Source organism: Hydra vulgaris, chromosome 04 (assembly GCF_038396675.1).
Source record: "Hydra vulgaris chromosome 04, alternate assembly HydraT2T_AEP".
NCBI lineage: Eukaryota > Metazoa > Cnidaria > Hydrozoa > Anthoathecata > Hydridae > Hydra > Hydra vulgaris.
The window spans coordinates 45639346-45665000 of record NC_088923.1 but is presented as its reverse complement, the minus strand read 5'-3'; the positions used below and the strand labels follow the sequence as shown (position 1 = coordinate 45665000).

The window sequence follows — 25655 nt, the reverse complement described above, 5'->3', positions numbered from 1 at the left end:
CACTTTTTAAAGTTGGAATAGTACTTATGCATATTGAAATTTTTTAACTAAAATCAGTTAATGCATCAAAGCCAGCTTTATTCCAGGGTCTCTTGATTTTAGACAGAATATATTTACAACAATTATCTGAACACTAAAAAAAATTTTTTAAAGGGACAAACAATAATATTCGATATTTGCCCAGGTTTACATTGTTGATTATATATTAAATACCAAAGAATATCCAAGCCTGTTGGAAACTGTACATCTAAACAGAAAGATAAAAAAAATATTTTAGAAACTAGTAATTTAATAAAGTATTAATAAAAGCATTTCTACCTGATATAGCTGGTTTTGCCTCGTTTATAATAAAAAGTTCCTTTTTAATGTAAGACCTAAGTTGTGCTTCACTCATTTTTAATGTTTATTGTATGTACTAATCTGTAATCTAAAACTATTGAAAAAATTAGAAATAATAAACTATCAGAGTTGCACCAAAATATAAATATATAACAATAGGAATAATGGAAAAATTTCAAAAAATTACCAATTTTCATCATTTTCAGTACTAACAAAAATAGATTTTTAAGGGGTAGTAAAAAAACCATATATATATGCATATATATATATAAAAATAACCATTTCTCTAAATTATTGGCTTGAGGGGGGATCAAAAGTGATCCAATAGCGCTCAAACTTTTTGAGACTCATTTTTTATATATTTGCCCCAAATTTAGGGGGTATGGTTTTTTAGATTTGAAAATTTAACTTTTTTTGACTACCCCTAATATATATATATATATATATATATATATATATATATATATGCATGTATATATGGTACCTGTAAAAGTGGATAGTTTTTACATAAAAGCCATATAATTAGATAAACTGATATAAATAAAACATTTATAAAAAGACATGGTTTGAAAATTTTTTTTAGATTTGTTTTGTTTTTAACTTAAAAAAAAAAATTATCTCTGTAGCTTGAAGACTTTAACTTAATGCAAAAGATTTAAAATATACCGCTGGAAAGTTAAAGTTTTTTTTACATTTACATATTTTTAATGATGCATTTACAACAACAACAACAACAACAACAACAAGCTATTTATTTTCCGTAAATCATTTTTACAATAGTATTAATAAAAATAAAAATGATAATAATAACAAGAATACTGTTAAAAATAAAAATAATATATAATAATAATATAAGATAACAGAGTTAATACAAATTATAGAAATAGTAATAAATATGTTTACAATACTTACAAATAAAAAAAATAATAAACATTATAATGGTGGTTATAATCATTAAACTATTTATAATAATAAGTTAATAGTTTGTTACTCATTAAGAAATAATAATAAAATATAAATAATAAAAAAATAAATAAACAAAAAGTACTGATGATAATTGTAGCAATAGCAGAAAGAAAATTAAAAGAATATTTTAATAGTAAGAATAATAATGTCTAAAAGTTAGAATAAAATGTTTTACAGAATTTTTAAAAATTGATTTTGTTAAAGATGGAGTAAAGGTAATTCAGGATATAATTTGTTGGACTCATTCAAAATACGTACAAGGCTCCTGTTCCATTCACAGATGCACTGATAAACAATAGAATGTTTACCATACTTCTGACTTTAAAATATGGTACATTTAGTTTTCCATTGTATGTATTTCTAGTAGAGTAGGAATGTACTAGTCTACTTCCTGCGAATAAGTTTGTAATGGGAGTAAATTTTATTTAAGGAGTCAAAAACAAAAAGCATACTTTTGTTAGCGCTGTAAAAATTTGAAATGAAAAGTTTTTTGAAGGACTCCGATGTATCTGATTTAATTGGTTGGAATTTTATTAATCTAACGGATCGACGATTGATTGAGGCAATAGTAATTTGTTAATGCAATAGTGTTCGATTTGACCCCAAACTTGACAACAATAGCTTAGATGAGATGAGAATAATGCATAGTAAATTTTCTTAAGTGTAAATTTACTGACATAATGATAAATTATTGTAAGCATGTCGTTAGCTTGAGTTTGCTTCGTTCATCAATGTGAAAGTTCTTTGAAAGATTGCAGTCAATTAACAGACCAAGATATTTAATAACTCCACAGGATATAGCTGCTTGTTATTAATTTTGATTTTAATTTCAACATTTTTAAAGAAATAGTTTTTACTCGGAGATAAAAAAAATTTGTTCAGTTTTTTCGGTGTTACAGGTTAGCATTTAATGAGTGATCTATCCCCTTTAGATACGAATTTACATTTTACATAAGAATGATACGATTTGTTGATGTGCAAGAGATTTGTATCATCAGCAAACAGATAAACTGACAAGAAGGGAAAAGAGGTGGTTAGGTCATTAATGTAAATTGAAAACAAAAGAGGACCAAGAACAGAACCTCAAGGAACACCACACAAAACTGATTTATTACTAGAATTAAAACCATTAATACTTATAAATTAATTTTAAGCTATTAAATGAGTTTAGAAAAAGAGTACACTCTAGAATACATAAGTTTTTCAAGAAACTTACTAATGTTAGATAAAAGCGAAATAGGTCTATAATTAGTGCATGAAAGTTTAGAGCAGTTTTTAAATAGTTTAGAAAGAATATTTGAAAGTTCATAGTTAAAACCTATAAGAATGTTTGTGAGAATGCTGTGAGAATTGAATCCAAAAAAATCATCTAATAATTTTTTTGGATTCAATTTAGATAACAGAGATAAAGTTTCAAGAATATTTGTTTGAAGATAATAATAAACTATGTAAATTTGGATATTTAAGATTTCGTCTTATGTTAACTTTTGATAGTTAATGTAAGAATATTGGATTTGAGTTTATGAGCAACATTTGTAAAAAAAAAGTGTTAAATGATTCAAAGATTAGAGTTGGGTCAATTATATAAGTATCATTTTCTTGGAAACAGTTGGGGGATGATTTATTAAAATTTTTGATATTTATTAGAATGTTTTTGCCTTTCCAAAGTTTGCGAAGATTTTTTACATTTTTTAAGAAAAAATTTTTTAATGGATTTCTTTATAAATTTTAATTAATGTAATTATCATATATTTATATCTCTTAAAAATTCTTTCAAATTTGTTTATGTTAATAAGACCTTTAGATCTTAACATTTTTTGTTGGAAAAGATTGCACACTTGAATAGATTTTATAATTCTTTTTGTAATCCATGGTTTGAAGCGACATTTGAAGTTTTTGATACTGGTTTTTGAAGTGGGGCATAGCGATTTAAAATTAATCTAAAATAGTTGTTTTTAAACATGAGTTAGTATCATTGGACTTTATAACATCATGGTCAATTTTTGCTAAATCAGATTTAAGTTTTCTTTATTGAAGTTTTTAAAACTCCTGCTATATAAATTGTGTCTGCATGGTATAAATAATTTATCCAAATTGGGACAAATACAAAATTGAGGTAAGTGATAAGAAACAGAAGTTGTCAAATTTCCTGAAATAATTAGTTATTAAATTAGAGAAAATATTATCAACAATTTTAGTAATTGTATGTGTGTGTGTGTATATATATATATATATATATATATATATATATATATATATATATATATATATATATATATATATATATGATATATATATATATAATATATATATATACATATAATATATATATATATAATATATATGATATATATATAATATATAATATATAATATATATAAAATATATATATATGTATGTATACATATATGAAAGCACGTCATACAAAAACAAGTTGCTGGGGCTTCAGTACATACATCAACTATCTTATAGCCTGTTGCAGCAAAGGAGTGCTGCTACATCGACTGAGGGTTTAGCATGGGGCAGCAATCTTTGCAAAAGTGAAATTTCTTTCATTATTATTATTATTATTATTTTTTTTTTTGAAAAATTGAAGTGCACATTTTTACATTAAGAGCGCAAAAATAGTATTAGGATATTGCATCTTTAAATATGGATTGAGTATTATATATATAAATATATATATATATATATATATATATATATATATATATATATATATATATATATATATATATATATTGTATGTATATATATATATATATATATATATATATATATATATATATTTTGTATATACAATATATATGTATATATTTGTATATATTGAATATACCATTCGTAGTAAAAAATTAAATATATATATATATATATATATATATATATTGTATATATTGAATATACCATTCCTAGTAAAAAATTGACTTTCAAAGTGACAAAATCAAGTGCACTTTATGTAAAAATCATTAAATTTATAATTTTTCTTTTTTTTTTATAATTTATCCTTTTTTTATAAGCAACAAAAACGCAACTTAATAGACTCAAATGTTTTTTATATTTTTAATAAAGATAAAAACATTCTAAGTGGTTTTATTTTTATTTTTTTACTGCTTACATTCATCAACTGATAAATAAGTAGAACATTCAAGGAGTACTGCTACATCAACTAACAAAAAAGGTAGAACATGCAAGGAGTGTTGCTACATTGACTGACAAAGAGGTAGAACATGCAAGGAGTGCTGCTACAACAACTGACGAATTGGTAGAATATGCAAGGAGTTCTGCTACATTGGTTGAGGGTTTTGGTTTGTGCAGGCAATCTCTTAATTAAAAAAAAGTTTATATTATATATTAGAGTTTGTGGGAATTTTCAAAACAAAAACATATGTATCTTGCTAAATTTGGTGCAAATATTTAGAAAATAGGTTTTAAAACTTACCCAGCAATTTTTAATCACCCTAGACCCTTACTTAATGCTATTTTTTGAAAAAAAAAAGGTCAAATTTTTGGTCGAAAATTGCAGTTTTTGTGACATTTGGAAGGGTCAATATATATCTGTATTGCTAAAATTAAAAAAAAATCTAAAAGAGTCTAAACTAAATATATACTATGAAATTAAAATTATATGTATTTTTGCTTTGAACTTATTACTGAGTATTTTTTATTCAAAATCTTAATAAATTTGCAAAATGAGTGCTTTTTTTTGTTATATTATTTTTTTATTCTAACCCAAATTAGAAGTATAGAAATAGTATAGATTTTTTCTGATAAATTAAAAATATTTCTTGGTTAAAGATTTTGTACCTTGCCGTTACTTTAATCAGTTATGTAATCAAGGATGAGGTTACATTCTTTTATCTCCTTCCCCCACCTTTCCTGAAAGAAAATAAAGCCTAACTACTACATTACTATTAATTACTCACCAACTTCCATGTGAATTAAAAATTATGAAAATGTTTCATGAAGTTACATGAAGTCTGTGCATTGCTTTAATTTCAAAATTTTAATTTTTTTTAACTTTAAATATAAACTCAAAAACTAATTCCAAGTAACTGAACAAGTATCACTATGAGTTATCAGAAATCCAAAATTTTTGCGCAAAAATGATTAAAGATCTTCTAAAAAGACTTTTCGGATTATTAATAAAGCAAAGTCTTTTCAGGTATGCTTCATTCTATTGCAATAAAAAAATGAATAGAGTTACAACAATTTTCAAAATGTTTCTTAGTTACCTAAAAAGTAAATCATGTTCAATTATACACCTTTTATCTCAATATCGACACCATTCCATCACACCATTATAATCTGTAGAATACTGATGTTAGCTTGTTTTTTACTGCTATTATTTATACTATTTTAGTAAAACTTATATTTTTTAGGAGATCAGCTTCCAATGGTATGGATATTTTGCAACACTTTAAATATTATCAATCAAATTTGCAAAACAGAATTTCAAAAAAGTTGGATATTCTATACTGCTCTCCAAAGTCAAAAATTAAAGTTAATAGATGTCAAAAAGCTGAATGTGAATGTATATTGGCTAAAAAAAAACAACCATGGATTAAAGCAGGATTTCTAGTTGTTAATGATGCAAGTATTAGAAAAAATTTGAAAAATCTTGAGAAAAAATACTTTAATTTGGTGAAGAATTCCAAAAGAAATTCAAAACAAAATTTGAAAAATCAAATTCAGTTTGGAAAATTTCCTTAAACATATTTTTTAGATAGGAAGACCTTGAATTCTTAGATGATTGAGATAGTCCACAAAGTTATCATTTGGGTCCTCTAGACACTAAATATACTGAGAAAGTAATCGGCTTTTATTTGTGCCTGTCAGAGTCTGCATAGTGCAATTTATATTTTCCTCAATTTGAGAAACTAAAGGTCTTTTAAAAATTTTTTTGTAGTTTTGTTTCTTATCTTAAGTTATGGTTCCACTGATTCTAGGTGTCACTGGATGTACTATTGGACTACTTTACCCTCAAATGGAGTGAAACAAAATTTTATTAGATTTAAAAAATTTTATTTTAACCTACAATCTACTGCTGATTCTCAACAACATGTTTAATTTTTACAAAAGATATTGATTATATATATTTCATAAATACATTTAAATTCATGTTAGTGTCTTTGTTCAATTTATGTTGAATATATTTAAATTAACTTTTCTCTTGTATTTCTGCTTTTCATGCTAATCTACTATTTATATTCAAAAGTAAAATAAATTTTTAAATAGGTAAAATCAGTGAAAATAAAGTGTAGAAATATAATGAAAAATGTGTAAAAGGCAAAAAATAAGAAGTCAGAATTATCACTGAACTAATTTTGGATGATTTTTTTGATTCTGATTTTGAACCAAGCAAGTGGATAAAAAGAAAAAATAAACCAAGAAGTACACCCACTCAAGCCAAGATTCCTATAGATATATATTCAGGAAATGTTGCTTTAATGGCAACTGTTGATAATATCTCTCCTATGGTTCTGCATCGAGTAGATATAAAAAATGTCAAGTCAAGCTTCTCAATTGCTGCTAGAAGCATAAAAAAAAGTAAATAAAGAAATCACAAAGATTGGCAAAGAAGATATTAAAAAAAAAGTCTATTTATCTATGTTTCCATGTATAACTCATTTTGATGGGAAAACTATATTTGAAACAATCAAGGGAAGAAATTAAAATGCAACCAACTAGCTGTACTAGTAAATATCAATGGCAAATCCCACTTGTTGGGTGTGCGTTCTTTACCCTTGTCTTTGGGTGACGATCAATATAAAGGAATAATGCAGTTGTTTGAAGATTATGATATTAAATCGCATGTTGATGGATTGTGCTTTGACACAACATCAACAAAAACTGGCATTAAGAAAAGGAACTGTGAACAGAAAAGGCAATACTTTAAGTAAATACATTCTCCAACTTGCTTGCAGACACTTCAACCAGTTTTTAGCTGATGTAAAAACATTGATTGTTGTAAACGATCATGCAGAAAGAAATGTGGGTAGGATGCAAGAGTTTATCCATAGATACATTAGTGAAGAAAAACAGATGAGACTCAAAACAATAAATAAAGTTTGTTATGCCATGAGAGAACCTGGAAAATACTCTAGTAAAATGACAAAAAGAAACGTAGAAATTGGTTTACAGAACATAATCAATTTCAAGAAAAGCAAAAATGACTAGAAATGATCCTGTCTTAGTTTTGAATCTTTCATAACCTCAAGCTACCTATAAAACCTTATAAAACCTTATAAAAATAACTTTAAACAACTCAACTTAATCAATTTTTAATAAGCTAAAGAAGGGGATGTACCTGAAGTGTGTGCGTGGAGAGAGGATGAAGATCCTAACCTTACCTTTGAGTACGTAAATGATAAAAGTAACAAGAAAGTTGCCAAATTTTTAACCATAAAATAGTTTTAATTTTCTAGAAAAAATCTTGGATGTATTTATATTCCAAAAGGTTTTTCAATATAAGATTGCGCACAAATTTTGTGAATTTATTGAAATTTTAAATAAAAAATACTTAGTAATAAGGCCAAAGCAAAAATATGTATGATTTTAAATGCTAAGTATATGTAGTTTAAACTCATTTTTTTCAAATTTTGGCAAAAAAGGTTTACCCTCCCTCCCTCCCTCCCTTCTCTCTCTCTCTGTCTCTCTCTCTCTCTCTCTCTCTCTCTCCCTCTCTCCCTCTCTCTCTCTCTCTCTCTCTCTCTCTCTTTATATATATATATATATATATATATATATATATATATATATATATATATATATATATATATATATATAAATCCTGCGCATACAAATTTATAAACAACGGATGATTTGAATTCTACAGGAAAAGGATCCTTCGGTAAAAACATATTAGAAACTTTAAAGGAGGTAAAAATTAAATTAAAGTTTATAGGTTTACAATGTTTTTTAATGATAGAGTTTAAACTCTTTTGTTTGATCAGATATATTACCAACATGAGGAAGTGTAAAGTAATTTTTTATGATTTCTTGGTTTTCGGATTCGTGTTGATTAGTAGAAGTAGTTTTTTTAGTAATATAAGAATCATAAGTTTTATTTATAAGCCAAGTTGGATACATGTTGCTTTTGAGAATGTTAAAAAAATAAGTCATAATAAAAACCAAGCTTATTATCAATTTTAAAGGTTCTATCAATTAAGCATTTAATTAAATTTATCTTGTGTGAAAAAGAGATTAAACTACTAACGGAAGACCTGAATATGTCTTCTTATGAAAAATGGAGGTAGATGAGGAACTGTTTAATTTTATTGATGTCCAAGAGAGAGATATTAGATTCCTTTTTCTTTTCCATAGTAAAAGATATTGAATTATGTCTTTCATTGATATAGTCAAGAAAATGGCATGCATCATTTTCTGATGGGAATGTGACAAAAATGTCATCAACATAATGTTTGTAAAATACTGGCTTGACTCCATTGTATGATTTTAGCCATTTTTCTTCAAAATGACCCATAAATAAATTTGCAAGAACAGGAGCTAGTGAGGAGCACAAAACAATACCAACTATTTGGTCAAAAGTCTGTTTTTTAAATTGAAAATGTGATTGTGATGTTGCAATGATGAAGAGTTTCTTTAAACTGGTTTTGTTAATTTTAAGATAATCGTTACTGCTTAAAACTGAGTTAACAGAAATATCGATTTTTTCTCGAAGAAGTACATTAGTGTATAGACTTGTGACGTTGCAATACAAGAAGTACATTAGTGTATAGACTTGTGACGAGGTTTTTTCATGAATGTTAGCTTGATTCACATCTTTTACGAAACTGAATGAATCTTTTGCACAAAACTCCGAAGGTATTAAAGGTGACAGTAAATTTCTTAAAAACTTAGCTAATTGATAATTGTAGGTGCCAATTGACAAAGCAATAGGTCTGAAACTTAAATTTGGATTTTCAGTACATAGTTTATGCATTTTTGGAAGACCCTAAATATGAGCAGGTTGTGAACCAGAAGGATAAAGTTTTTATATATTACATCATTGAAAAAACCTTTTTTTTTAATTTTCTTAAAAAGTTTTAAAGCTGTGTTTACCTATTAATAATAACATCTTTATTGAGTAATTTAATTATAGTTTGATTGTTTATTATTTTCTATATTCCTTCATCATATGTTTTTTTGTCTAGAATGACAACACCATTACCTTTGTCTGGTTTTAATATGATTATGTCAATTATTTTATAACTTTTTTTAATATTTCATGCTTTTTTAATGTTTCTTTAGGCAGATGATAGTTTACCAATAAGAAGTAGCTAAGTAAGCAAGTTTAGTTTTGTGTATACCTGAATCAAATTCCTCTGAAGAAGTTGGTTAATTAGCTCAAAAGACATGTATCAGCGCGATTAATACATTTTGGTGGAAGTGAAAAACTTAAACCGTTTTTAAGAATATCTGTTTCTTCATTAGAGAGCTTATAAAAAAACTTTTCATTTTCTTTTTCCAAATTGTGTTTCTGCGCTTTATTTAAGATAAACCAATCAATAGAAGATACAGTTAATTTTAAACTTTCTTCCATTATATATAAATATATATATATATATATATATATATATATATATATATATATATATATATATATATATATATATATATATTATATATTATATATATATATACACACACACACATTTATATACATTTTTTGAAATATATATATATATATAACCACATTTATATAAATTTATTTAGATATAGATAAATATAGATCTTTTTTGTTTCTATTATGAAAACAATTTGAAGGGAAGTATTTTAGTGATGGAATGGCTTCTCTAACTCTTAATAGATGTTATGTTTTAAATGGCTTCTTCCTCAAGTTTTATAAATTTGATGTTTAAAACAAATTATTTGTTCAGGTTTAATACTTTTTGCTAGGTTCGTCAAAAAATTGGCTACTGTCCTCAGTTTGATTCTTTAAATGATTTAATGACTGGTCGTGAGCATCTAGAAATGTATTGTCGACTACGTGGTGTTCCTGAGAAAAATATTCCATACTTAGTTGATTTTCTTGCAAAGAGTTTGTCTGTTGACCAGCATATTGACAAAGTAACAAAGGCATATAGGTTTTATTCTTTTTTTTCTTTTTTATTTCTCTTTATTTCCTTTTTATTCATTATTCTTTTAAATTTGTATATTTGATTATGTTCTAAATTTTTATATTTATTTTTAAATTTTTATAAAGTTTATTACACTGGAAACCAAGCTGTGGATAATTATCATTAAGAGTTTTTTATTTTATGCTGATATTAAATCTGAAAACTGTTTTGCTCTATCAGAAAAAAACTAATATACAACTGACAACATTTTAAAGTGACCTATAAAGATTTTTAATCTGTTGAATTTACAGAATTTTCAAGAGTTCACAAATTGTTAATTATACTTGGATTGTAAATTAATTTAACTCAGTTTTAAAAAACAGATTGTTTTATAAAAAGAAACAATCTGTTATTTAAAAAAAAAAATTGTTTTTTAAGTATATATATATAAAATTTTATGGCTTAAGTTTATTTAGCAGTTGCTGTATGAGTTGCTCAATATCATACAAAATTGATTATGTTGCAGTTTTATACAGTACAAAACCAAAAGGAGTAATTAATGTGGTAATTTGCTAAAAATATGGTGACCAGAGGATGCCTAAATTCACTTGATCTTTTTTTCTATGTGTGCAGTTTTGTAACTAACAATTTACATTGAAAGAGTTTCACATTTTTACCAAAGGAAGCATAAGAACTGTACTCTGGTTTAGAAGGTGGATTGTGGTAGATTGTGGGCACCAAATCATCTGTTTGATATGTTCATTTTGAGTGTTTGGATGAGGAAGTCAAAGAAAAATAATCACATGGCATTCAGAGTTTTTATGATATTTCATCAGAAAAGCAATCAATCAACAAATTGTTATTTATGGCAAGCGATAGAACTCTCAATAAAACTTGTTTTACTATGAAATACCCAAACGATCTGTCAGTTGCAAAACCAATTCCACATGATCCTGTGGTTTGTTTTATACTACCAGCACCTGCATCATTCACAATCAACAAAGAAAAGATAAAAGAGACTGATATTTCATTTTCTGCCAATGAATCTGTTTCTGACTTCAAAGCTGCCGGAGAAGGAATTCATTTGATTCCTGAATGCTAAACTTTGTGACCTCATAAGAGATGTGGCACTAACAAAAGTACCAGGTAAAGCAGCATCACACTTTTTTCACAAGCATAAAATTCTTTTCAGTTCTTTGACATGCATAAGAGTATTTGCTAATACACTGATGCCAATAATCTTTTGTTGTGTCTAGGGGTTTAACACAGTTTTGAAGAATTACGACTATTTGTTGACTCATCAGAAACTAGTTTAAAGGCAGTATTGTTGCATAATTGAAATAGATATGCATCTGTACCAATTGGATATTCTGTCTATGTGAAAGAGGCATATGAAAACATCTTGCAACTACCATTGAAGCCAGGAAATAAAAGGTTTTTTACCCACCTTAGGTTAATTGTGACAAGATTCTCATACCACCACCAAGTTATAATTTAAGAAAGATTTTGTAAAAAAATTATATAGTGACACTGATGCATTTCAGTACATGTGCAACAAGTTCTCAGGGTTAAGTTATGCAAATGAAAAAGGTGTTGTGTTCATAAATTCGAAAAAAATTAGGGCTGGTGACCACTTTAAGATAAGTGCTACTGAAAAAGATGCATTGATTGCATTTAAGTTAGTCGTAACCATTTTCCTTGGATATAAGAAATGCTAACTATGTAAATTTTGTACAAAAGTAAATTAGTGCGTGCAAAAAATCTTGACAAAAAAATATCTTTGAAAATTCCTTTACTTCACTCCAGAAAAATGGAGGTGCAGTCAGCAAAGAATATGGTAAGCACTTCCACCAAAATATTTCAGTGATGGAGTCATCCTATCAGGGTCAGTGGATAGCAGCAATGCTCAAAGATTACTGGTAGACACTTCAACGTGATTTGCCATTTTATAAGTATAAATAGAAGTCCACAGCCAAAAATTAAACTATGAACATGTTTAACAAATTTTTGCACATATCTTACAGATATTACACTTTAAATTGAATTTCTGTTTATCATATAATTATGTTATATTTCAGTAGCTATAGTCATGTTCATGTTTATGTTTAATAACTCATTAACTTATAAAATACAAGTTTTTTGCAAAAATTACATTTCTTATGCTTTCTAGTCATTCATTGAAATTATAAAATTTAAGATCATAAATCTTTCGAGAATGGAGGCTGATAAAGGCAAACATATTCAAGATTGCATCTCAAAATCAAATCATTTGCATATTCAAAATCGTCTCATTTAAATTGACTAAGATTGTATGCCATAATATCAGTGGTAGTTTTTTTCTGTTGTACTGTGTTATCAGTGATTTTATAAATTTTGTTGTAAGTTTTTATATTTAAAAAAAATTATAAATTTTATAGAAGAATTGCAAATTATCCTTTTCCTGCTAAAACTAAAATACACAAATATACACACAAACGCACATACACACACACACACACATATATATATACATATACATACAGGAGTGTACACTCAGACTTTTATTCAGTTGGCTGAAGGGCAACTGAAACCATTTCAGAAATGTTGCTCATACGCCAACATTTTGAGTTGCTTGTCTCCATTTTTATAAAAATTTTCGCATTTTAATGGAATTTGCGCATAGTTAAGTCATTTTTCCTTATGGGGCACTATAAATTATTTAAACAAATAAAAGTAATATTATAAACTATTGACAGCATTCACTTTTCTACTTTCAGATAAAGAACACGTCTAAATATTTTCCATTAGTTTTTTCACTTGCATTGATTTTACTTACTCTTATTTACAACAATAAAATCTTGAAAAATATAAAAAAACAGTTCACAAAAACTTTGAAACCCTTTGTGTTTAATGTGCTGTACATATTAGGATATTATTTGTTACAGAGCCTGAAAACTATTGATAATTTTAAAGGTAAATAACAATACAATATAAAGATATAAGTAAGTTCAAAAATTGTTATCATCATCATTGTCATCATAACCATCTCTTTTTTTTTTTTTTACAAAAGTTTAATTTTTTTTACAAAAGTTATAAATTATGTAAAACTTAATAATTTAAGTTAAGTTTTTTAAATGAGTAACTGTTACTTGAAAAAGTAATTTATTTTTACAAGTAATTTGCATTTTTACACTTGTAAATGTAACTTTACTTTTAATCATAAGTCCTGTAAAGTTATTTACTTTGAAAAGTGATTTTGGTTATATTTATGTAAAAAATATACAGTAAAATGTCATTTACTTTTTATATGTAAAAAATTGTTATTTATGAAGTAAACTGATGTAAATATAATATTTAAAAAACATAACACTTACTTTACAAAGTAAAATAAAACTACATCATAACAGCAAATTACTTTTATGTGTAAAAGTAATTTTCTGTTATGATGTAGTTTTAGTAACTAATTAGCATAAACAGCTTACATAAAAGTAGTTTAAAAAAATGTGTTATTTACAATTACAAATTAGTAAATTATTATTAATTATGATTATAATTTAATTTATAATAAAATATAATTTAAATATTTATATAAAATATAATTTAATTTATAATAAAATATAATTTAAATATTTATATAAAATATAATTTAATTTATAATGAAATATAATTTAAATATTTATATAAAATATAATTTAAATTGTAATTTAATAATTATAATTTAAAATATTAATTAACAATTACAAAAAGTAAATTTTGTCTTTGAAATTTCATACTTTACTTTGTAAGTAAGTAAAACGTAAATTATATTACTTTTTAGAAAGAAAGATATTTTGCAAAAAAGGTTTGAAAAGGCATTTTTTTGATTTATTTGTTTTAGTATTAATTTTTTTGTCGGGAGGAAATAGGTTAGTGGCCTTGATAAAAATTTACCATAAAGGAGCCAGGCATATTTGTTGCTATGCTGCTGCTTTTCACTTCTCTTATTCAGCGTGGTTGTTGTCGGGGCTGTCCCAAAGAGGTACTCATTGGGGGGGGGGGGGTCTTATGAGTTTTTTGGCAACTAGAGACACAAACACAAAAATAAATAAGGTCCTCGATATTTGACATTTGCCAACTATACTTCAAAACTTGCCAACTGAAATGCTAAATGTACAAATGTGCTAACTCAAATACATATATAACAGCCTTAGGGAGAGAAGGGGGGGGGGGGGAAATCCCCTATACTCCTGTTTGGGATACCCCTGTCTAGAATGAACTGATTTCAATTAGTCTATTCCAGACAACAATTTTTCCAGTTAGTCATTTCCAGAAATAACTTTCATTTTGATTAGATTGGTTTTTAAACAACAACCATGCTGAATAAAAGAAGCCAAAATACAAAACTTAGAATAAAATTGCAAAATGCAGAGCCATTTCCAAAGCAAGAACAATAAACCAGACAGTCTTTTAAAAAGACTTTTAAATAACTGATGTAAATAACATCAAGCCTAATTTAAAAAAAAAGAAAATTCAAGTTAAAAAAGTGAAAGCAAAAGTAATTAACTTGAAAAAAATTTATGACTTACACAACAACAACCTTATAATTTCATTTATTTAATACAGCAAATCCAGTAGGATGGTTCAAAAAAGCACACTTTTAAGTTTAAAAATATATGGTCGATTGTGAAGAAAAGTGTCTTGATATTATTTCATCATACCGATGAAATAACATCAAGTTCTTTTTTTTTCAGTTAATTTTTGTTCAAAAAATATACTGTCAAAATTTTAAGTAAAAAAGTTAACAAAAGTGCAAATAACAATATTTAAACAACCAGGTTCCAATAACATATTTAAAATCAGGCTTTTTGTTTTTGTTTGAGAATTTAACTTTATGTAACGACATGGAGCAAACTCCAAACATTAATATATTCATGTTTATGTAAAGCTTTTCAAAAGTATTGCAATAATCGGAGTCTATTAACAATAAACCTTTAAAATGTTAACTTCCCTTTCATGCCATTAGTGTGAGAGCGATGAGTTTATAACATTTTTATATACATTTTTTTAAACATTTTAAACTAAATTTAAGTTCATTAACAAGTCTCTAATGTCCTGCAATAATCTCTTAGTGTTCAAAAATTATGACCATATAAATTTTGAGCAACCTCCCCAATTATTTAGGGGATTTAAAATATTATCTTTAATTAAGTTATAAGTTTATCTGACAATCAAATTCTGTTCCTCATTCAAAAGCTAGGAGCGAAAGTTAATTGAACTTTTTTTTCGTGAATAAGTTACCAAATGAAGTGGACTTAAAATTTGTCGAAGAGTAATGAAGAAAATTAAGTTTTTAAAAGTGACTTTAGTCTACAAGATTATTTTTTTCAAATTTAATTTTGTCATTGATTATTGTTTTTTTTATTACATAAAGGCATTCTTTGATGCAGTGGCTGATTTTTAATTTTTATAATTTTTATAATTTACTGTTATTAAAAGTTATTACTTTTCTTTTGTAAAATATACAAATGGCAGGGGGGCAAGAAGAAGACAAAACTAGTCAGATTGAGAAGCCCCTAAATAGTCGTACATAATAAAGTCATTAAAAACCTGTCATTAAAAATTGATGATCATGTGTTTTTCTGAAGTTTGAGTTTAATAATTTTATTTTAGTTGACAATTTAAAGTTTTATATTTTTTTGGAATATACGTAAAAAATTAATATATATGTAGGTGAAATACAAAATTCTCCTGTTTTAGTAAGTTGTTTTAGAAAAAAAGAAATCTTTTTCTAAAATAACATACTAAAACAGAAGAAATATTGCATAAATAACAGAAATTTTGAATAATTTTATTTATTTAACATATAAATAAAATGGTCTAAAAAAATATTATCCATGAAAATATAAGTTAAACAAAATACAAGATTTAATTTTAAATTGATTTAAATACAAGTATTGCGTGTCAAAAGCAATGTAAAAAAGTGTCAAAGTTAAAAATGCGGTAATTCCTTTTATCACCAAATCGATTTGTATTACTTAATCATCTTTAACTAATAGTATTATTAACAGTTACGAACAAATTGAGGTCTTTCATTGTGTTGTTAAAAACCATATTAAACTCGTTTAAAGACTTTATGGTAACCAATAATATAATGATATCTACTTGCATAAATTTTGTGAATCGGGTTAATAAAAAAAGGCAATTGCTTTTACTCAGTAGTTGGTCAGCTTTACGTGAATAAAAACCTCAGCAATTTTGCTTAAGTTTTTATTCATGCAAAGCTGATTATCAAGCTGAAGTTTACTAACTTGCATTTTAAGTATCCTAGAATCTAAAATAAAAAGTTTCCATTCTAAAAGTGTCCCAAGCGGCCAGTATAGACCCCCAAAGTAACCCATTATCGTGTCTATCAAGAGATTTTGATTTATTCAATTTTCAATAACATGTTTTGTAGAACCATGTTTTACTTTAAATTTGCCGTCTAAAACCATTCTGTATTATTAGCTAAATTGGGAGCAAGGCAATGAGGGGCTCATCAAATCAAAATACTTTTTTTGTTTTGTTTTTCACTTACAGAGTGATTTTTATAAAATGGTATGTCAAGTAAATTTTAAATCTTGCTTAAATAAAGAAATATTTTTGCATTTCTTGATATAAAAATGTGCCATGTTCAGAATAGCCCCATTGGGGGGTTTGCTGAACAGAAGTTAATGTGTGCAAAAAATGGTTTTAATATAGTTTTTTAAATTATATGATGTTTTTAGGTTATGTTAGTTTTTCATAACATCAATGGACAAATAATGGGCGTATTTAAAAAAGTATGTAATGATAAAGTTATACAGAAGTTTTTATTGTAATTATTTTGTTTTTATTGTAAAAACATCTAAGGACTTGTGAAGACAGTAATAAAAGAGAGAAAATTTTTAAAAGATTATATTCTAACGCTTACATAGCTGCCAGTAAAGATTTACAAAAAATCCAAGCTTTTAGCTGCATCTTAGATTAATTGCTTTAACCTTCCACTAGTTGATCTGCCTTAAGATGTAAAAGATTTTAAAATCCTTGCTCCAATGGAACTTTATCTCCCTTGCGGAAATGCAAACAGAATTTATGATAATCTAGAAAAATATTTGCAATCTATGGATACTACTTTATTGGTAAATCAGTGGTTTTCAAAGGCCTAAGCTGCATGGTGGTCAATTTAAAGGTGGAGAATGTTCGAAACTGCTAAAAATTATTCATGTTAAAAGACTTAGTAAAATCAACCGAACTGAAAAAAATGAACATTTTTATAGTTTAAATTTTTTTCCTTTAAATGTTTAAATGCTAGTTTGTTACCTTAATATAAGTCATCGATTAACGAGTACAAAGAAGCTTATCTTAAACTTGGTATTTGCAATATCCGCTTAAAGCCACTTTTACCTACAACTCCCAACATACCTTATTTAAAACAGATTTACTTTAAAATTAAATATTTTATAATATATATATATATATATATATATATATATATATATATATATATATATATATATATATATATATATATATATATATATATATATATATATATATATATGTATGTATCTTTTGGAAACTATTATTTATTGTAAATGAAAATAAATATAAATGTAAACATTAGTTTGTGTCGTTTAAACCATTCTTTAATTGAAAAAAAAATTGAGTATATACCAAAAAATTAATTTCAAGATTTTTTATTTTACAAGATAAGTAACTTCTACATAAGTACTTTCATACTAATGCAAATAATATGTTAAAAAAAATCACAATGATCAGAGTTTAGGAACCTTATTATCCTTAAATTAGGGTCCAAATATTTGTTAAGAAAGGGGGCACTAATAGCACTTGAAAAAAAACTCTATCATTATGAGCTCGACTAAAATTCATCTGTAAAATTCTCATTTAGTCAAAAAATATTTTAACATTCAAAATTTATGACCTCATAAAGTTGACAATGCCCTCAAATAGAGGGGGTTTCAAACTTTTCTTGGTTGCCATTTTAAAACAATAAAAAAATTTTTTTTAGAATTATTTTTCCGGTGAATTTCAATTTTTATATACTACAATCAATTTTAATATACTACAAAAAAAAAAGTTATTTTTTTCTTCCTACCACATTTGGGACAGTGGATCCTGATTTTTTAGGTATATATTGTTCCCAGACTCCTATCACTGTAATTTTTTGTAGAACATTCTTATTTGATACCAGTATCAATATTACAAAATTTAAAGTTTGCACATGCACTATCTTGAACACATGCACTATCTTGAACAAATCCATGATCTGCCCATTTAATCCCCTTTTTTTTTGAAAGACATCAACAGAAGTTTCAAAATTTAGATTATAGTTGTTCAAAGTATCGTGGTTTTAAAAATGCAAACCGTTTCTGGTAAACATTTTTTTTAAAATAAATTATTTCCATTTCAGTGTGCCTATGAAAGAAAGCAAATTATTTAGATGCTTTTAAAACTTTAGGTGATTCAGTACCACCATCTGATGAACTAGTAAATATACTGGAAACATGTCTGTGACTTATACGGAGCTGAACAAGGAGAACCAGTTAATTCTGCTTGTTACAAGTCTGGTAAATTTAGCAAGCAAGCTTTACCGCCAAAAAAAGATTTGCTTGTTCTACACATTAAATGAGATAAATAGGAAGCTTTTATCAGAAAACGATCACATGTAGCAGTGAATAACCCAGCAGGTCCAAGTACTCTGCTAATCATTTGTTAACAGTTGTATAAATTATGTATAAATTAATGTATGGAGGAGCACAAGCAAAAGTTACAATGTCTTTACTGCCGTCAGAAACACGCTATCCGATTAATCAATTTTGTAGATCAGTTTTCATATTCTAGAATATATTTTATAGAAATGAGAATACTCAATACATGAATCTTAGTATATGAGTCTCAGTATATGAGACTAAATGTATTTAACATCTTACGTTTTATTTATATGTGGAAAAACAATTTACGTCAATTAGTTTTTTAAAATCTATTTACTTTGAAGCCATAAATAAATACAACTTAAGAAATAATAATTTTGTAAATGAACCATTTTGTAAAACAAGATTTAATCAATTTTGTATTTCATATTGTGCAACATATCTCTGGAAAAAATTTTTTTTACCTCATTTTAATTTATCCATTACTTTTCCTGTTTTCAAGAACAAATTAAAAAACTTCATTCTCTCGATTGAAAATATTTTCAAATGCTTTTGATTGTAACTAACTGTAGGTTCTGGCAATAAGATCATTATGATCTTCTATCAGATTCCTTTGTTTGTATTTATTTTATTTAGACTTTTAATTTATGTCTGTGAATTTACTAGTTGTAAAAATTTTTTATTATGTAATACGAACATAAAGAAAAACAAACAAAAAATTGCCTGCTGAACGAGATTCGGGCTTGATTTTGTTCACTGTTATTGTCATGATTGTTCCACTAGAAGATTTTCTTGTAATAAAGCTTGTGTAGGTTGTACAGACCTTTGCAAAAGTAAAGGTTGCAGCAATTATGGTGAAAACCATCAAGAATTGGATGATGACAATCAATCAGATGAATCATATTAGTCTAAGATAATGATAATGATAGCAACTTAGATTAGATTAATAAATTGTAATAAAAATCATTTGTTATTTAATATTTTTTGATTCTAAACTGCAATATAAACAACAGCAGCAGTAGTAATATATATAAAATTTGGTTAATAATAATATTTCTGTTTTAATAAAGTCCTCTTTTAAAACATTGCATAAAAATGGCAAATGCATCAAAAAAATTGCATAAAAATTTTAAGATACTTTTGGTAGTTTACTAAAGAAAACACTAGCTAAATTTGAAATCAAAATTATTAATTATTTGGGCGTAATTAAGAAAAAAAAGAAAGTCATTTTTATTTTTTTAGTAGAAACTGTCCTGGTTAAAACTATAGGATGGTTTCTATATACAACAAAACTTTGACCTCAATTATCCGTTTATTGAGACCATAAAAATCTGGGAACTTTTTTTTTGTAATTAGTTTGTTTAGCTCTTCAAAAAAACTTTCTCGAAATTTAGGTACTAAATGTGTAAAACGAGCGTCTTTTTTTTTTGAAAGCTTTTTTCTGCAACAAATGCCGGCCTATTAATATAATTATGAAAAACTAATGATTTCGGTTAATAAATATACTTTTGCTAAATAAAGCATAAGTCCCAAACTTAAGTATGTTCTTGTTTCTATACAATTAGAATGTTTAGGAAAATGTTGAAACAACAACCTTATTCCATTTGGGTGTAAACTTTATATAATTATAACATTTGAATTTTGAATTTTTTAAACCTGTTGACTTAAATTTAGCGTAAGAAAATAAAAAATAAAAGCTACTTATTTGTTGCCCACGCATTTGGGGTAGGGATGGTAAATGTTTTAGGGTTTTTTTTTCAGACTCCAATCACCACAAGTTTGTTTTTTAACCTACGTATAAATCATTGCTCAGCTGTGTAGCAAAATATTTTTGGCCAGTAGGCATACTGGTACAGACGCCTATTTTCTGTTTCTCTGAAACAATTACTTTCACTAAAAAAAACCAACAAAAAACTCTTTAAATACATCTTGAGGCTCCTGAACCTCTCGACCCTGGGCCTAGTTGCTTGAGGGACAGTAAATCTTGCTTACACTGGCCTTACTCTACGTGCAGATATAGATATTTACATAAATAGTTCTAAATTTTTCATGCCCATAAAATACTGTTGTTCTTAAACATAATTCAGTTCAGGATTAAGACTTGCAGGGTCTGAGGATGCTTTTGAGCAGGTGGCCTTTTTTCTTATTAAAATGGTGAAAAAACCTTTAAAAAATAAAACATCCTCTTAAAAATTTAGAGCTTTTAAATCAGCGGGACATTGTAGCCCCCATAATCCAGGACTTGTTTAAACTTTCCCTCCTTAGTTTTTAAATAATAAAAACTTTTACGCAAAAAACCTGTAAAAAGAACTAACAATTATGCCAATTATGCCTTTCAAATAGTCTACCCTTTCTGAGTCTCCCATGGGTATATACGCCTACTCACTACCATGTTTCAGCTTTGTCTGAATTCTAGATTTTACTTTTTTGCATTACTGTTGTACAAGATCCTGTCAAAGTTATTGTAGAATATAAGTTTACTTACTTATTTTATATAAATTGCTTTTAATTTACTTTACAAATTATATAAAATGTAAACTTATGTAATTTAAATTTTATTTTATATAATTTACTTTTAATAAAGATTTGTTGTTACTTTTAAAATAAAAAAATTCCTACTTAAAAAATATTATTTTATTTGTAAATTTAATTTACATTTGGTAGCATCTTTATTTGGTAGCATTTTATGTAATTTATTTTCATATGCAAGTTTTTTTTTAATATAATTTTTTTATAGTTAGTTACTTTTATAGGTATATGTAAATTACAGTTTGAAATTATCATGTAATGTATTTTTCATAAGTATTTTAATTTTAAATAAAAAAGTAAACAGCTTTTTCATGTGACTCACTTTTACATGTAAAAGTAAATTACTTTTTGATGTAATCTTCTTTTACATAACTTACTTTTAAAAGTAAAAACAATTACATAATAAAGTAAGTCATTTCAAAAAATTTAATTACTTACGCGGATATGTAAATTTACATTAAGCGTTTAAAATTACTTATGTAATTTACTTTTTGATAAAAAATAACTCGTGTAAGTAAAAAAGAAAGTAAGTAAAAGAGCTATCCCTAATCTACAGCCACATTCTACATTCACAATCTACAGCCACATTCTACATTCACAATCTACAGCCACATTCTACATTCACAATCTACAGCCACATTCTACATTCACAATCTACAGCCACATTCTACATTCACAATCTACAGCCACATTCTACATTCACAATCTACAGCCACGTTCTACATTCACAATCTACATTCCATTAAAGTATATTCCAAGAAAGTTTAATTTTCTTTCATTTTAATTAATAATAGAAAATGTGAAAATCAAACTTTAACACTGACATTCAAAATGAAGATTATAAACTTTTCAAGTTGTAGTTTTATTATTATTTTAGTTAAAAGTCATTATCAAAAAATATTTATCTGAATTAAGTTATTTTCTTAAAGAATTTAAGAAAGAACTTCAGGAGCAAAAATGTTACTTCTTATGAACTAATATTCTTTAACTAATAATTATTAATAATTAGATTATTATTACTTTTTTTATAAGTTATAATTTTTAACAACAATTGATAATTAGAATTAAAAAGAAAAATGAATAGTTGCTCCTTCGGGCAACTTAATTGCATCAAAGAAATATTTTTAGTTGTCCTCACAAAATTTGGCTATCTGGTACCATCGAGTGAATATGACTGTACACCTCTGATTTATATATGTTATTATTATTTGAATTAGTTCTTAAAAGCGGTTTAACAGTTTAGTGTATAACAAAATTTAAAAAAGTTAAGTGTAAAGTAATGAAGTGCCTCATATCACTTTAATCACTATAAAAGATTTAGTCCTCTTTGAAGAACTTTGTTCAGATAATGGAAGCTATCAAGTTTAGTAAATCATTATGGAGCTCAGCACTTTTTATGGAGGCAAAAGAAGTAGAGTTTGAATGGTTACTTGACAAAAATTTTTGGATTTCTCGAAAACTAATAATGAGGTAGCAAATCCTGCTAGTAAGGATCAAGATATACCAAGCAGCAATGAATGCTTGATGAACTGTCAGATGAATCATTTAAATCAGTCAGAAAATTAGAAGTTTTATTTACCTCGAATTCTTCAGATAAAGAAGATTATTCTTATGTAGTAAATTTTTTATGCCTTATACAAGAAGAGAAAAAGAACTGGCTTTTGATGTCTCTGTCAGTGACATAAAGAATTTTCTAAGAATCCTAATTTTTTTCTGGATACTATTTTGTGACATCAGAAAAAAGATTTATTAGGCTTCCAACAAGACCTAAATTTTCCATTTTTTCTGATACAATGAGCAGAAATTTAAGAAATAATGTTGCTGATCTAAGTTTGGAAACAAGAAGTTGCCAAAGTGTTGTTTTTTTATGAAACCTGAAGTGAATGAATGGTTAGGTCAGGCTATCCTGCTACTGGTAACATGTAAACCAGTACAACCTGCTTCATGTCCTGCTGCTTTGTATGATACGCTTTTTTAGGCAAAGGCTAGGAGAAGCCAACTCTGACTTAAAACACACCCTACCTTGGATCTCTTGGTTGAGTAAAAACAAGAAATGGTGTCTCGATAAAATACTCATCTTGGGCAGATGTTAAGTGCATCCGGCTACTGTCTTATAGAAGGCCTCCTAGGCAAAGACTTAAAAGGGCTAAACAGATTCTATATGTTGACCAGCCTTGCACCCCTTCTTCATCTCTTAGGCTGGCACAGATGTATTTTTAATACATTGTTTCCAGTTTAGGATGTTGAATGCTGGATCTTCTTGACTCAGTGCATGAGTTTTGCTTGTGTCTAGGCAACTGACTAGGTAACAGTACCATGTTGCGCATAGATGGTGTCCTTATTTGTACTTTTGGTGTGCATTGTTGAGGCCACATTTGAAGCCTTTTGTTACAGCTTAGGGTTTATTAATAGTAATAAGGCAATAGCTTGGGCTATTAAATAGATTACTGTGTACTCTCTATACTCTGAGTCAAGTTCTTTAGCAAGTTTAAAAATGAATAAAGTACCAATAATTATAAAACACAAAAAACCATCGTTATCACCAAGTTCTCTAAACCTATCATTCATTAATATTCTTGGTCTTGGAAGTAACTTTCTTCTGTTGAGTCTTATCTCTTGCAAAGTTCACCAGACCTACTTGCTCTTTGTGAGACTAGTTTGAGTTCAGCTGTCTCATCTTATGATCTTAGTGTTGATGGTTATCTTCCTTTGATTTGTAAAGATTCCAATAGTCAAATGCTTGTCCTGGGCATTTACATTCATAAGAATTCACCCATTTGTCAGGAAACTAGATTTGAATCCACAGACTATTCTTTTATGTGCTTTTGTTTAGCACCACTTCACTTTATCGCCTTTCTCTTTGTTCTATATCACTCTCCTTCATCTCAAGACTGCACTCTTTTTGATGTTATTTCTGATCATATTGACAAAGCCCTCTCACTTTATCCATCAGCCAATATTGTTGTTGTCGGTGACATTAATGCTCATCACACTGAATGGCTTGGCTCTAGTGTCAGTGACTCTGCTGGCATTAAAGCCCACAACTTTTGCCTTTCTCAATCCCTAACTCAAATAATCAACTTTCCAACTCGCTTTCCAGACAACCCAAATCATTTACCTTCTCTGCTACTTATAATTTGTTTCTGACCCTAGTCAGTGCTCCGCTTCTCCACATTCACTCTTAGGTGCTTCTGATATGGTTTGATTACTTTAAAACTATTATTTCATACTTTTTTATAATCTGAATCCCTCAATCATCGTACCTCTTAAAACTACCTTAAAGCTGAGATTTAAGGTAGTTGTAAGAGGTACGACTGGGACTCTTTCCGTGGTTTTCTTTGTGATTGCCCTTGGGTAGAAATCTTTCATCTTGCTGCTGACAAATGTGCTTCTTACATAACTTTTGATTCAGGATTGGATTCAGGCTGGGATGGAATCTTTTATTCCCTCTTGACAATTCCAGATCAAGCCTCACTCTTCTCCGTGGTTTTCCTCACATTTGTGTTGACAAATAGGTTGATCCATTACTTGACATCCACTCCAGCTTCTGTATCTAAAGTATCACTCCAGCTTCTGTATCTAAAGTGATTTCCTGCTTAGATTTTTCCACAGCTTGTGATCCAGATAACATACCTGTCTTGCAGAAGTGTTCTCTAGAGCTGATGTCTATACTTTCAAAAGTATTTAACAAGTGCTTATCTGAGTCTTGTTTTCCAGTCTGCTGGAAAGTAGTATCTGTTATCCCTATTTTCAAAAATTATAGCGAGAAAATTCTGGTGGAAAGCGAGGAAATTTAAAAATTCTGGAGAGTGATCTGACTTGTCTAACTACCACTTATTAGTCTTCTTCATAACATATGCAAGGTTTTTGAATCTTCAATTAACAAACACTTAACCTCCCATCTTGAATCTAATAACTTACTTTCTGATCATCAATATGGGTTTCAATCTTCTCTTTCTTCAGCTAATTTGCTAACAGTAATAATCGATAGGTTTTATCATGCATTAGATAAAGATTGAGAGGTTAAGGCTATTGCTCTTGACATTTCTTAAGCTTTTGATAAAGTTTGTTATGCTGGTCTACTCCATAAGCTTTCTTCTTACGGTGTATCTGG

The 25655-nt window shown here is 27.1% G+C and overlaps 1 protein-coding gene across 1 annotated transcript in view; it reads left to right on the top strand.

Annotated features, from left to right (window-relative positions):
• The window catches only part of LOC100197302 (phospholipid-transporting ATPase ABCA3), a 131277-nt gene that overhangs the window by 83915 nt on the left and 21707 nt on the right, over positions 1–25655 (top strand). The window contains exon 15 of the mRNA XM_065796441.1: positions 10204–10391. Within this exon, the coding sequence (XP_065652513.1) occupies positions 10204–10391 (188 nt within the window). The remainder of the gene's footprint in view (positions 1–10203; positions 10392–25655) is intronic.